Source organism: Haliaeetus albicilla, chromosome 1 (genome assembly GCF_947461875.1).
Source record: "Haliaeetus albicilla chromosome 1, bHalAlb1.1, whole genome shotgun sequence".
Lineage (NCBI taxonomy): Eukaryota > Metazoa > Chordata > Aves > Accipitriformes > Accipitridae > Haliaeetus > Haliaeetus albicilla.
The window spans coordinates 455,590-469,498 of record NC_091483.1 but is presented as its reverse complement, the minus strand read 5'-3'; the positions used below and the strand labels follow the sequence as shown (position 1 = coordinate 469,498).

General features: G+C 36.9%; 1 protein-coding gene across 1 annotated transcript; it reads right to left on the bottom strand.

Annotated features, from left to right (window-relative positions):
- Nucleotides 1-1,444: 1,444 nt before the first annotated feature.
- On the bottom strand, nucleotides 1,445-13,872 carry MFSD8 (major facilitator superfamily domain containing 8). The gene is made up of 12 exons (XM_069794640.1): nucleotides 13,644-13,872; nucleotides 12,174-12,259; nucleotides 11,082-11,125; nucleotides 9,673-9,913; nucleotides 9,229-9,342; nucleotides 7,703-7,847; nucleotides 7,004-7,062; nucleotides 5,789-5,897; nucleotides 4,529-4,663; nucleotides 4,037-4,140; nucleotides 3,681-3,940; nucleotides 1,445-2,920 (listed from the first exon to the last, which is right to left on the bottom strand). Exons 1-12 carry the CDS (start codon nucleotides 13,751-13,753, stop codon nucleotides 2,705-2,707), a joined length of 1,623 nt encoding a protein of 540 aa, XP_069650741.1. The 5' UTR covers nucleotides 13,754-13,872; the 3' UTR covers nucleotides 1,445-2,704.
- Nucleotides 13,873-13,909: the final 37 nt, after the last annotated feature.

Here is a 13,909-nt window from a genome sequence, read left to right as displayed (position 1 = left end):
CTTTATAAGGTAGGAGAAAGGCTTAAGTTAAGTGCAAGAGTGGGATCCAAAAGGGTGTCAGTAGCAGGGAGGATGGAGAGTTTCAGGGGTGCTGATGGGGGCTTGCATATGTGGTCTAGGCACAATAAACTGAGCTGTAAAACCCTCAAGAAAGACATGTTCTCTAATACAGCTTTTTTGAATCTGCTGGAATAGCCTTGACTTCAAGTCAGTTCTCCTTATTTATCTGGTCTCTGACAGACACAATTTTGATTATTTTGTCATGTCCAAATCAAGTAAATAGCTTGTATATAAAGAATGTGGCACTAGTAGCATCAAGAAAGATATACAACACCCTTCCTGCCCCAAAACCTTAAATGATTCTCCAAAAGAAATTTTTTTAAACTGCTTTGGCAGTTGAGATGTGTATCTTTTCATGTTGGACCTTAATACTCAGATGGAATAACTGCACAGTAAAATGAGTTAACTATTGCAAGTCTTTGAAAAACCAAGTAATAAGCATAGCTCTTATGCAGACCCTAAGTTTTTTTCATATACCTATAGATACAAACATGTGCACATGCACATAAATACACCTTTCGTAGAAGAAATGTTTTTGGTTTAGTGCTTTAATCTTCAATCAACTGACTCTTAAAGTAGCAAGTCAACCTTGGTTAAGAGGTGGGTCAGCACTGCATGTTAAAAACTTACATTATCAGCCACACCAGTTTTCTTTTTATTCTGGAATTGCTAACCAGAATAAAAAGAAAAAACAGAAGCCGTACGTGTGGATAACAAGAACATGTTTTGTAAGAATGAGAGGATGATAACCTATAACAAGCAAGCCATAACTTAAAACACAGCTGACCTAGGAAAATAAAAATTCTCATAGCCAAAGAATTTACAATCGTGCTTTCTTATTTTAATCATTATGTAAACATAGTAATGTGCATGGGCTACTCCTTTTGAGGATTATTCTGTATTCTACAGATATTTGCTGCAGAAGAGACTTGAATCTAGTTTTATCCTTAACCCTTTAAATAAGTTACAGGTAAAATAATCCCTCCAAGTACCCAAACATTTTCTCACTCTTAAGTTGGAAGTGAGCTAGCCTGAACAACAATACTAAAAACCCTACAACATACAGATGGTGTCCTAACCTTCAGCACAAACTGAGTTATAGAACATGAACTCCTAACTATGTTAGCCATTTTGAAAACTCTTGCCTTTCTCAGGTCTGAAGAAACACCAATTTCTCATGACTGAAGTTAACTTTTGGTTGCTGTAACTCTAAGCACTTCATTTTGCAGTCTGTTTTCACCACCAAACCACAGTATTTCTGGTACTATTTATTATGAATTAGCATGTAAAAGAAATGCTTATAGAAGCAAAGTCTTTTCTCGTGACATTTTGTGATTCTGCAGCAGGAAAGCCTGAGAGAGTAAAACTTCTGTATTCCCTTCAGTCAGTCTTGAAAAAATAATCTTTTAATTCAGTAGTCTTTTAGTGTTTTAACAATTGATTACATAGGAATACTTAACTACATATATTAAATTCAGTAAGGATCAAATATTAGACACATTAAACAGCAGCTACAACTCTCATACTGGAGTTATTCCAGATTTTTTTCCCCAGTAGTATTGAAACAGATAGAACAAACCCATACAGAAGAGCTTAGCCCCCATTATGAAGGAAAATTATTACTTCATGTTTTCAAATAAACACTGAATGAGTCAAACATTGTAAGTTCCTTTCTCATACCATATTATCAGCAAAATAAGCCTATAGATAACAGTCAACACGCAAGGAGACAGTTTCCTCCTTTTTACTTAATTAACACTGGTTGCTCAGCACAGTGCATTCATTCTCACCAATGACAATGAAAGTGCAAACTATCCTGCTTAGTATTTCCTTCTTGTAGTAAAGTTAAGAAAAGCTGTGCATATTTCAACTCTGTGCAGGTTATCTTTGTTTCTACAAAAAGGCATTCAGCAAAACAGTAGAAGAAAAATTGCACATCTGGTTCACTGTAGTTCAAGTAACAGCCACTGAGGCTGTGATTTTCAATGGCTCTTAACTAACTTAAATACCCAAATCCCACATAAATTGCTTGTGAAACAGGTACCCACCTTCCTCTACAATTCTGTCACATTTCATGTGAAATCGGGGAGAAGATGTACTGGTATGTAACATCAGTTTCCAAAGTCAGACATTTTGTATTAATCAGTGCTTACAAGCTAGCAAACTGAACATCAGAAGATTCGCTTAAGTAGTGATGTTTCCATACAAAGTACATGCAGCTCAACTAATCCTGTAGTTACAAAAGAGTTACTAATCCTGATTCACAGAATCAAGATAATATTTTCTTTTACCTCTTTCTGGAAAGGATGCACGTAACCTGTGACCTTCACAGCTGCATTCAGTACACAGGTGCATCATTTAAGCTGTACGCACTTCAAATGTGCCATTGTATCGATCTAACTTGTTCACATCCCTTCCTCTGCTGCTAGAAAAGCAGAATACAAAAGCTCTTTTGCAGCAGGTGTAACCATGTATTGGGATATGACCAAGTTATGTGTTCTGTCAATGTGTAAGTACAGGTGTACCATTCTTAGCATACGGCCAACAAGGTCAGTGGTTAGGTACTCCTCATTAAAAAGTAGTAATAAACTAAGTATTATTTTTGGTTGGTTCTACTTTTTTAAAAAAAAAAACAAACGCGTATTTAACAACTCTCTTCTTGCATCCTTCCATATCTGACAGAAAATGCAATTAGTCTCTTGTATACTATCTCCAAGAGTAAGAGAGAGACTACAACTACTCCACAGATTAAGCTAAATGCCCAGCGTGGTCCCAGGTGAGTGTATACTTGGCTCACAAAAACAGGCCCAAGTATCCGTGCTCCACTTCCAGAGGCGGTTAACCATCCCATGTAGACACCCTACAGAAGATCAAAAGCTTATGTTAGTGATACAGGAATTATTTGGCTTGCCAGTAATTCCCACCAATTATCCTAATTAGAAAATTTAGAAGTGTTTAAGCAATTGATTGTCTTTCTTAACTCATTAAGATACTGAGTACTTTGTTTCCAAGAGTACTGCTCAGCTTCTCCAAGCATTAATTCAAAGACTGCACTAAGCTGCATACTCTATAGCTTTCTAATAAAAAGGCATTCTGGCTCAAATCATTTAGTCTCTTACAGCAAAATATAACATGGAAAAATTAGATAACTGGTGAAAAAGGAAGAAAATCTTTTATTAAGTAGTAATATCAGCATGCTATGTGTTTCATCGCTGTGAAATGCCAGTAACTGGGGGCATCCTCGCATTTTTAGTCCTTTTAATATACTTAAGAGGAACATTATTCCATACTCATATTCTAAATATGTAATTGGTTGTTACAAAAATGACTCTTCCAGAACTGTTGTGAAAGTCACAAGCTTTGGGCTTAGCTGTTCTGAAATTTTCACGCTGTAAGATTTGCCATAAATTGTAATACAAGCCTTGCTTTCTAATTCCTCTAGGGACTTGCCTTGGATTTTCAAAAAAAGATTAGAATTCCTGGAAACTTCTGCCCTGGCTGAAACATACTCTTATTTGGCTAATGGCAAAGGGAATTTCAGCTAGATCCCTCATTCTAATAAAGGGGGTGCAAGTCCTGGAGAGCAAATGAAATAAACTGTTTAGGCATTGTGCTTTTACCTGAGGCTTTGGTCCTAGAATTTTTGAGTATAAAGTGTAGGACATGACATTACAAACTGGATAGCCCAATCCTATTAGTATGTCAGAGCTGATGTACTGGGCCAGATAGATCATCGGAGTATTCAGGCACCAGGACTGTGTGACAGGGCAGCCTACGGGTTCCACTGTGTGGTTGGATGGAAGCTGCATTGCTTGCAAACTCCAGAAAGGCATTAACATTTCAATGGAAGTTGTTCTGGGAATGGAGTTATTCTTTATTTCTGTAAAACCAAGTTATGCATACCGTTAAGAAAAAAATACAAAAAAAAGCTTTCAATAAACATTACCATGATAGTTTAGTAGGACTTTAATTATACCTTGCCACTGGATATTTGGTAGTTTTTTCCCCCAAGGCAGTAAGATAAAGAATCCAACCAAGACAATCAGTAAGCCTCCATGGAGTATAGCACGCTCACCAGTCCTATCAAACAATGAAATTACAGTTAAATATATCATTTAATTAAATTAAAATTTATGAAGGTGCTAATGACATAGCCCATTAGTTTGCTGAAAAGATGCCTGACCAAAACACCTGCAACAAAAATTGCAAAATCACAGTAACTTACTTAAAACCTGTTTTTCTTGTGATTTGAGGGTAAAAGACAGATGAGGAAGGGGGTTATTTTAACAGAATAAAGAACAACCACAGCATCACGGCTGTGTCTAAATTGGAAGTACTTCATTGTCATAGTAAACCCAAATTCATTAACAAGTAAAAGATTTAAGTAATGCAGATTTGGCCTTGCCATAAAGCTTCTCACACTTAGCTAACATAACTAAGAAAATTCCGATAAACTCCGAAATCTTACTTTTTAGATAGTGTTTTAACCACCATGAAAACAATAACCGATTCAATGCCGACCACACTAAGGATTATTCCATTATAAAAAACAGCTTCTTTCCTGGTCCAGGAATACATATCCATCGTCAATGGAGTAGCTATACTAAATTGACAGAACAAAATGACAGTAATTAAAAAAAAGCTTCTTCTATACAGCCATTTACATGTGTATACTGTCCCAAACATCAAACACAGTGGTATAGAAGCCTTTCCTCCTCACGAACTTATCAGAAAACACAGGCTAGTTATAAACTAATTCCATCATGCATAATTTATTAAAAATAAATCCACTAGACAAAATTCACAACTGCATTACAACAGCCATACTCTGAAGCATCACTAATCTATTTAATGAAAAGATGGAGTTAAAGCAAAGCAACAGTAATAGAGAGAGAAAAAAAAATCAGGCCCTGTGAGTACAAAAATAATAATACAAAAATAATAAACATTTAATACTGTTTCAGTTTTAGCAACCAACTAGTCTCTAGGAACTCAATTTTTCTAAAAATACCTCAGTTAAGACATATTGTTAAAAGAAATTTTAGCTACGTTACAGATCAAAAAACTTACAAAAATAAATCTTATATCCTCTAAGTATTTTATAACTTAAAAATAGGAAGTATACTTCAGTCTGAGATAATGTTATGTTTTACTTATTTTCTTATACACAGAAAATTTGGGAGTGAATAACATACCTCTTTAGGTAAAAAACCAGTCACGTAAAATAGTCTATTTAAGAATACAACTGCATTAACTATATCAAACAATTGTTTTAATCTTTCCTGAAACAATCATTACTAAAAGATTCACTAGAGCTTTTAGAGCTAACCAGAATTGCACTAAGAAATTACACAAAATTAAAATAGAAAGTATAGAACAAGGTACTCAACTGAAGACAGTTTTCTCTGAAGATTTTAGGTAGCCCAAGTTAAGCTACTTTTTTTTTTAACACTTAAAAAGTTGAGGATGTGGGTTTGCATCAATTCAAAGGCTTTTACATTAATGTTTCATATACTACAAACTGTATGCTACATATTTTCAGTTACTACTGACCTTTAATTCATTACTCTGTATCAGTATACATCAATTTGATCGCATATGGTTTTGGACTTCTATTTCTGAAGAGTGTGGTTAAGCAAGCAAGTGCAACAGAAAAACCTTTACGTGCATACCCAGTCTAACTACATTACACATCTTAAGCATTTTGAGAGAAAATAGACAAACTTACGTTTCAAAGACAGCAAACACAAACAAGATGACAAAGAAAAGAAAATTGATTGCTACCACAGCAACATGGTCAACGTTTCCTTCTGCATCCTGATCCAGAACACCACTTTCTGCAACAAAGCAAAACAATAATCTAAACTGCAAACTGAGCTTTCTTCACACGACCACAAATTACAAACGGTAATGATTTCCTTACTCCGTTAAGTATTTAACACGCAGGTTGGTGGGCGGCTAGGCAGTTGTATTTTGACAATCTACGTATAATGTTTTTAAATCAAAATGGAATTGCTGAAATTTTAACTCCTCTGACAATGAGGGAAAATTATTTCCAAATTAGTTATACCATCTGTGGTCCCACTGTAATGCTAGGACTGACAAGTCTTGAGTGACAGCAAGATAAGCAAACTTCTTTAAATATCTTGCCAATGGAAACCAAAACACTTTCTGTTCCTCTTGCAAGGTCAGAAGTACACAAGAATAGGATTCTGCAGCACCACAGAGCCTTTGTTCTTCTAACCTGGGCGTAGCATTTTCATATACAAAACACCCATGTGTGGTGTGCACATAAAGCTCCCTTTTTAAACAGAAAAGGAATACAATACTGAAACTTGTGACTTCCATAGATTTTGAGAGAGGTTTAAGATCATCTTTCATACACTTTTTATTCTTCAAGTGAAAAGGATACCCACAACATTTTAAAAAAATTGAACTGTGCACAAAAGGGGTATATATTGAAGATAAGCTGTTGCACTGTATGTGGCAATTACTGTACTTTAGTATCACCAACAAATTTACTTATACAACATACATCTTTTGATAAGATGCCGTATGTGAAAGCTGACATGCAATAATGATAATTACTCAGCATGATGCAGAACAAAAGAGAGGTATGACTGCAGAGTAGAAGTTAAGGGAGATTTTTCTCATGTCCATATCCACTTAATCCTGTCTCTTGGAAGAGACAGTTCCAGGGTGAAAATCTGGAAGGATCCATACAATTTTTTTTTTCTTCTTTGGTACCAGACAGCACTATGGACACACATGGGCACAACATGGACGTGAAGCAATTTCTGGACCAGTTAGAAAGAGATACAGCCTATTTTCCACTTTCAGTTCCCAACCCATCAACTTCAGAATACTTCTAAAAGCTTCTATGTAATAACAGAGTACTTCAAAATTACCATCACAGAGTAAGTTTTCAAGAAAAAATAGATACCTTCTCCTTCAAAATTGATACTTTTGCATTGCCGACCCAGGTCATCCACTCGATGCTCTCTAGAAATTTAGAACTGTTTTCATTAATACACATAGTTATTTGATCTACTATTGACTCCAGTTTCTATTAAAATACTTCTAAATGGCATGGTCTTATATTCTAATTATTCCCAGCTCCTTTAAACATCATCTGGGTAGTCTACATTTGGCTGCAGTGAACACCAGCATATTCAAGAAGGGAAATATTCTAGTGGGAGAGTATCACATATCGGTGTGCATCTCTCCCCTCCCCTCACTGCCACCAATGGGATAATGCATAAAAATCCTGCCTTGAGGTTCTTAAAGGAAAGACACAGACAGCAAGAACCCTACAGACAAGCTAACCTTATTTCTCTTTAGAGAAAAAACATGGGCAGAAACCATCAACATTAAAAATTTCTCAAGGCTAAGCTAATAATCTAACTGCTCTAACTTTTTTCATCAGTTTACATTCTAGCCATAACATCACTATGATTAATTTATAAGCATAATGAAAAAGATATGTATTAAAGAAGGTAGAAACACTGAGAAATAAACAGCAGCTTATAGTTTTAGTGCTCCAGATTTCAGGCTTATTACTCCTCCTTCTGAGCAACATATTATTTGTTACAAGCCACCCACTAAAACAAGGTAGAATATTTCTATTTTTTGACTCGATTACCTGAGTATGGCAAAGATGAGAATAATATTAATAACTCCTAAGAGAGCTCCAAATAAAACTGGTGCCGTATACATGTTCAACTGAAGACGAATTAATTTCCATGTTATTCCTTCTTCTCCAATAAGTGTAAAACATGTCTGAAAAACTTAAAAACATAAATGTATTAAGAAAATATTAGAATGCATATAGAATAAACATATAAAACTACATAAGGAAAGTTGTTCTAATTCCTAAGTAAAATTTAAATATTATACCTGTCAAACCTTTTACATTCTGAGAACCCTACTCTAAATCAACTGATGGATACCAGTGGGATCTCAACTAGCCAGAAAATTACTTGGTTACATACAAATAAACTGTATAAATAACAGCATGACACTTAAAGAACTAGAACTGAATTCTGAGTGTACCAATGGTTCACTTTCTTGGCCATGTGCAAATAGCTGATTTACTCATTTTCCTTTTCCTCCTACATGGAAAACCTTGGTCCTGGGACTGGACTATCCCTCCGCTAAGGGCAAGCTGGAGAGAAAAGAAGTTTTGGGGTTTTTTAAATTAAAATTTAAATTGGTGCAGAGCAAAAGATTGTAAGATCAGGTCATTTGCTTACTACTGTGAGGAAACAGACTGAGTCCCTACCAAATTAGGAAAGGGAATTACCTAAACTTACACTCTCTGCAAATCACACAAAGAATGCAGTTTTTCGGTTGCTGTAGACCCTTTAATGCTCTATCAATAGCACTAGTAATAATCAACCGGAGAATAAACTTTCAGCCCTAAACATTCACCTCATTATATTACCATATACAGAGCACTTCAGCTCTACTAATTGGATAATCTTAACCTACAGCTATAGAAGACAAGTAACCTTTAGAGGCTGTTTAGGACAAAATTGCTGGTCTCTCTTTACAACACAAGGCAAGTCTAATGCATTTCTCCCATAAAGCAGATAAGAGTATCTCAGGAGCCACAGTTACGCCTGGTCTGAAAAACACCCCATGAGCTCTTTGTTCCCTTAGCTCTCTGCAATACCTGTGCTATGTCTTAAAATTTTTGCCAATATGAAGATTTTGTGATTGTCACCACGAGATCAGAAGGATCTGCTGGACATTATTTTCTACAACATGTGAGGTAAGGTGAAATTTTCAGTCATTTCGGAAAGGTGGAAATGTTTGCCCAAGTACAGTAATATTAAATTCCCTTCTCCACGAACAAAGTGCAATTGGTCATAGACTATTTAGTGGGTACTGGTGCAAGAGAGCATCTTGGAACTTGTTTTTCCTGCAGCCAGCAATCCAAAACAGCTAGTTTTTAAGAACAAACAATTAGAATTTCTTTGGACTAGAATATTTCATTTATATTGGCATACCAAGTATATATGAATGGATCCCATTTATACAATTTTGATACCACTGACAAACCGTACCTTAAAATCCCCAACACACAGCTGCTCAGTATTCCTACTTCCAATGCCCAATTTAATCCTAAAAAGTATTAGAGAAGTGAGGAAAGAAGATATGCTTTACCTGGTCCTAATATGAAGCCAACTGCTTGGCAGGCACTGGTATTGGCCATGGCACTTGTTCTTTCCGTAAGAGAAGTGGCACCCGCAATATACGATCGAACTACAGCCACGTTTCCTTAAAAAAAAAAAAAACCAAAACAAGAAAGTGTTTATGTAAACATTAAGTTATACTCTTAAATTATACAGTTACATTTATTTTACGTGTTCTTGGGTTTTTTTTCTTATTTTGCAAGAAGATGAAATCCAGCACTCCCTCTAGTATTTATACGTAACTGCACAACTACACAATTTTATTATAAACTAGTATTGGCTGATTCTTTGCTTTGTTAAGTAATAAGTTATCATTCATCTAATGATAAATCTGGTACTGAAATACCATGCCAACTATCTTACACAAGACACAGAATTTAATAATTTTCAGAAATGTAAATTCTGCTGTGGTTACCTGCTCCAAATCCCACAAGAGCACGTGCAGTCAGCATGTAGTATTTGTTGTGTGAATGAGGTACATGAACGTAGGCATAAAGACAATTAGCAGCTACTGAAATAGCAGTTGAAATAACGAGAGGTTCTCTCCTTGGCCTGTAATTGGACCACAAGCCAAACAGGGGAGAGGCAACCATTTGGCCAATGCTATAAGAAGCTATAATCCAGCCCAAGAAACTCGCATCTGCTGTCGGATCAATCTGCAAAAACAAATTAATCAATTCTATGGGTAAAGTCTTAGAGTGTTTTATAGTATCAACAAAACCATTTTAGAATCAGTACCTGAAATATCTAGACTCTGCACGGTAATTCTGAGGGTATATGGCACTATGCAATGCAGTGTCAAACCTAAGCTATCGCTAAACAAGTTAGTGTGTCTGCACGGCATTGTGCCGTGTTTAATATAAATACACCACTCTGGGTCTCAGAAGCAGTTGTTTTCACTTGGTACTTGTTCTGGGGCAATAAACCTTGGCTAACTGGCTCCAGCAATGCACCAAACCAATAAAAAGTGCTTCGCTTCTGAGACTAGAAATGGCTCACTTGCAGCAAATTCAAATAGTTTTCATACAGCACTGCTGATGTTATAGGCTATAGATATAACGTAAGCACTACAGTAGGCAGTTTATGTGCCAGGAGCAAGGAATCACTCAAGTCATCTCTGCACATGCCTGAATCTGCCCTGATTTAAAAGGCTGATGATGCATTTTCTTGTCTACTCCAAGCACCAGCCTCAATTTTAACGATACGTCTAGGACCCTGTCCAGGAAGCGTTCTTCCAAATTTGCATTTGGAACTGCCTTCTACAATTCCAGGAGCAGTAAAATCCTAGCACAGATTAAAGTCTTAGAGAACTTTCATGCCACTTTTAACAAGAATGCAACAAAGAGGGGGGAAAAAACCCAAACAAACTAAAAACACTATCCAGCAACACAGGCAATTCAGAATATCAAGAAGATCTACATGCAACAATCTGACATTTACAGAGCAACTCCTACTTTCAGCTTCCTTCCTCCTCCCCCCCCCCCGCCAATGCAGACAAGCCTTGTGTATTTTGTTTTAACACTGCAAATGCATTAAGATAAAGAGAGTTCTATTGATTGACTATCCAAGAAAACAGTGAGATTATATTGGAAAACCAAACACTTCTGGATTATAACGTACCTTTATCAATTCAGGAAATAAACTGAGAGATTTTACATGAAATAATGAAAGCTGTCTAAGTGGATGGCAAAATAAAAGTCTCTTATAACCACATACTTCCCTTTACTGTTTCTTTTCCTAAATAAAATGCCAAGTTTTGCATGACGTACTTTCTGAGAAGGAGTTTTCTGTTCTTATTAATTTCAAAAAAACATATTTACAAACCTTTTGGAGATATGGCCACACAGACATAATTACAATTGAGAAACCTGCAATGCAGTAAAAACATAATGGAAGTTACTTAATTTGCCATGTTTATCAGTAATTCGCTTTACTGAAACGGTTACTACAGGTTCATTCTTCTGCTCCTAACTGTATTATAGTCTAATACTGTGCATCATTCTGTCATCTGAAAAAATTATGTATTACATGCTTTTTTTAAGGAGTGATAATTCCTCCTTATAGGAGGAACTGTTTTTAAAAGGACATTTGATAGGTGCGTATGCACTAAACAAAAAAACTCCTATGGAAAGAATACTGATGCGCCAAGCAAACTGCATGGGATTTTTCCTCCCAATAGAAAGACAACAAGGTCCCCAGAGTAAAAAGAATTTCTTGATATACTGACATATTTGTATTCATTTAGCACAGAAATTTTAATTCATCAAATTAAAAAAAAAAATAAAAATCACTGAAGTATCCTGTGATTTTCAAGATGATTTCCAGGCCCACAGAAAATTACCAGAAGTCAAAAATCACCGGAAGTCTTGTTTCCAGGGGCAGTTATTTAGGAATGAAACAGTAATTTGTTCTGCAGTGGAGATGCAAAATCCCATAGGAGAAAACAAGCTCTCACACACATTTTGAAATAGACAACATATATTCCCACAAAGATCTTACCTCTTAAGAGCTCAGCATTATTTCTATTCTCATTCCCTAAACATTGCACTTTGAATGATAAAAGCGTGACCTTTGTTTTGTTTGGTTCTGAGCAATAACCTTACGCTGCCACCACCTTTTACCCCAAACTATTATAAAGCCATAAAACAAAGATTTAAGTAATATGTCATTTAGTCTCAAAACAGAGTACTATTTAACTGTAACTAAATTCAACACTATTTAATTTAAATGTAACTTTGTTTGATTTGCTAGTCATATCTTCTCTTGTGAAGAATCAGAAAATGCACTTTAAAAAAGTTATAAAAGAACAGTAGCATTAAAGGAGATATGTAGCTGAAATCCAGAAAACCCTGTCATTTTCAAACCAAAATATATTCATTCAGCAAATAACATTGAAATCCACCTCTGTTTACTCACCTACACTACTGAGAAACATGGTAAGATACATAATCCAGATGGATCGCCACCTGCTCTTATAATGCTCTTGTGTTTCCACAACATCCCTGTTTTTGAACCAAAAGTCAAGAGAGAAAGAAATCATTATCAGATTCTCTTCTAGTTGTTCCCACAGGACGTTGAAAACATTTTTCACAAACCTCTCAATACAATTGTGTAAATTGTTATGCAGGAATGGACTTCCACACAGCAAAGAATACAAAGAATTTATTTTAGAAGCAAGCTAATTTTTCACTGAAAAATACTAGATTGACAAATCAAAAAACTAACAGAAATGCTATCACGTACCACTGCATTCAAATGTTACACAAAGAGATCTTTATCTAGAGAGGTCTTCAATTCTGCAGTCTCTTTGTATAGACACTTTGGAGCATCACGGATATCATGTAAAGCCTTTAAGAAGTGCATATTAAACCATAAAAACCCAGACATCTTCTCAGAACCATGACTTCAAATAAAAAAAAAAAAAATCCCAAACCTGAACAACTATTGATTAGACAAAAAGGTATGGCCACTCTATTTTTACAGTGAGAAAATAACTATACAATGTAAAAGATGTGTGTAAGAGAAATTGCTGAAGATTGTAAAGGCTGCAAAAAAATTTGAAACAGAAGTTACAAACTTTGTGAGCAGTAAGTTATCTTTCTAAAACTCATAAGCACCTTCTGAGACCCACGTACTTTTTCAGAAGCAAGAACACATTTCAGGGTTCTTCACTTCTTTTGAAGTATTCTAAACAAAATAATCTCTGTCCAAAAGATGCAGACCTAGGTTACATGTGCCTGAACATAGTTTATAAATATTGTTCGTATAGGTCAATGCATAGACTGAGGCATAAGTACAATTTTAAAGCTAGTATAGCTATTCCGCAGCATGATTTGTACACATCATTTCAGAAATGTTTACACCGCTGAAGTGTCTTGGTTCAATGAAACTTTAACCACACAAACGATGTTTCTAAAGGTATTTTGTAATCCTGTTGCCCATCATGCACAGGAAAAAGTCAAACTCTTGCATATGCTATGCATATGTTATGTTTGGTGACTTTCAAGATTTTAGTTAAGTCTTCAAGTATGAGAACACTTCAGCAACGACGGCAGCGACAGCAGCCACCCCTACACATCGAAGATACTGTTGTTCTCCTGACAGAAGGAAAAAAACAAGCCATCAACTGCTGCCCGCACAGGAAAAGTGTTATTAAATACCTCGACTTCAGCGCCACAATCATCGATTTTTATGCTTTTTAGAAACTCCCCAAGCGAGTGCCTTTCTTTTTTTTTTCCTCCCGCTCCCGAGCCCGGGGCAGGCTGAAGAAGCCGCCGCCGGTCCGACACCCCGGGAGGACGCAGCGGCCGAGGGACGGGAGGCGCCTGTTGGCGCAGCTGCCCTTCGCCTCAGAGGAGAGGGGCGCGGGAAGGAACAAGGCCCTACCTGCTCTCCTCCTTCTCCTCCTCCTCCTCCGCCGCCGCCGCCTCTCCGGCACTCAGCAAAGGCTCCTGCCCCTCACCACCCACCTCCGGACCGGAGACCTCGGCCGCCATACCCAGCCGCGGCCGCTTCCGAGCTCTGTAGTACTGCGAGCCACCCCCGGTCCCTCCCGGCGGCCGCCGCCGCCGTCGCCAGAGGGCGCGCGAGCGCACCGCCCCCACCGCTGGCGGGCGCTGACCGGCCGGGCGCGAGGGCCGGGGGCTGTTGCC

Bases quoted from the DNA above. Each gene is read 5' to 3' on its own strand.
- MFSD8 (XM_069794640.1), bottom strand. From the start codon at position 13,753: ATGGCGGCCGAGGTCTCCGGTCCGGAGGTGGGTGGTGAGGGGCAGGAG. The intron at 12,260-13,643 runs GTAGGGCCTTGT...GTTCAAAAACAG, and splicing joins GAGGAGAAGGAGGAGAGCAG to GGATGTTGTGGAAACACAAG. The intron at 4,664-5,788 runs GTAAGTTTGTCT...CTGTCAATTTAG, and splicing joins GTGTTTGCTGTCTTTGAAAC to TATAGCTACTCCATTGACGA.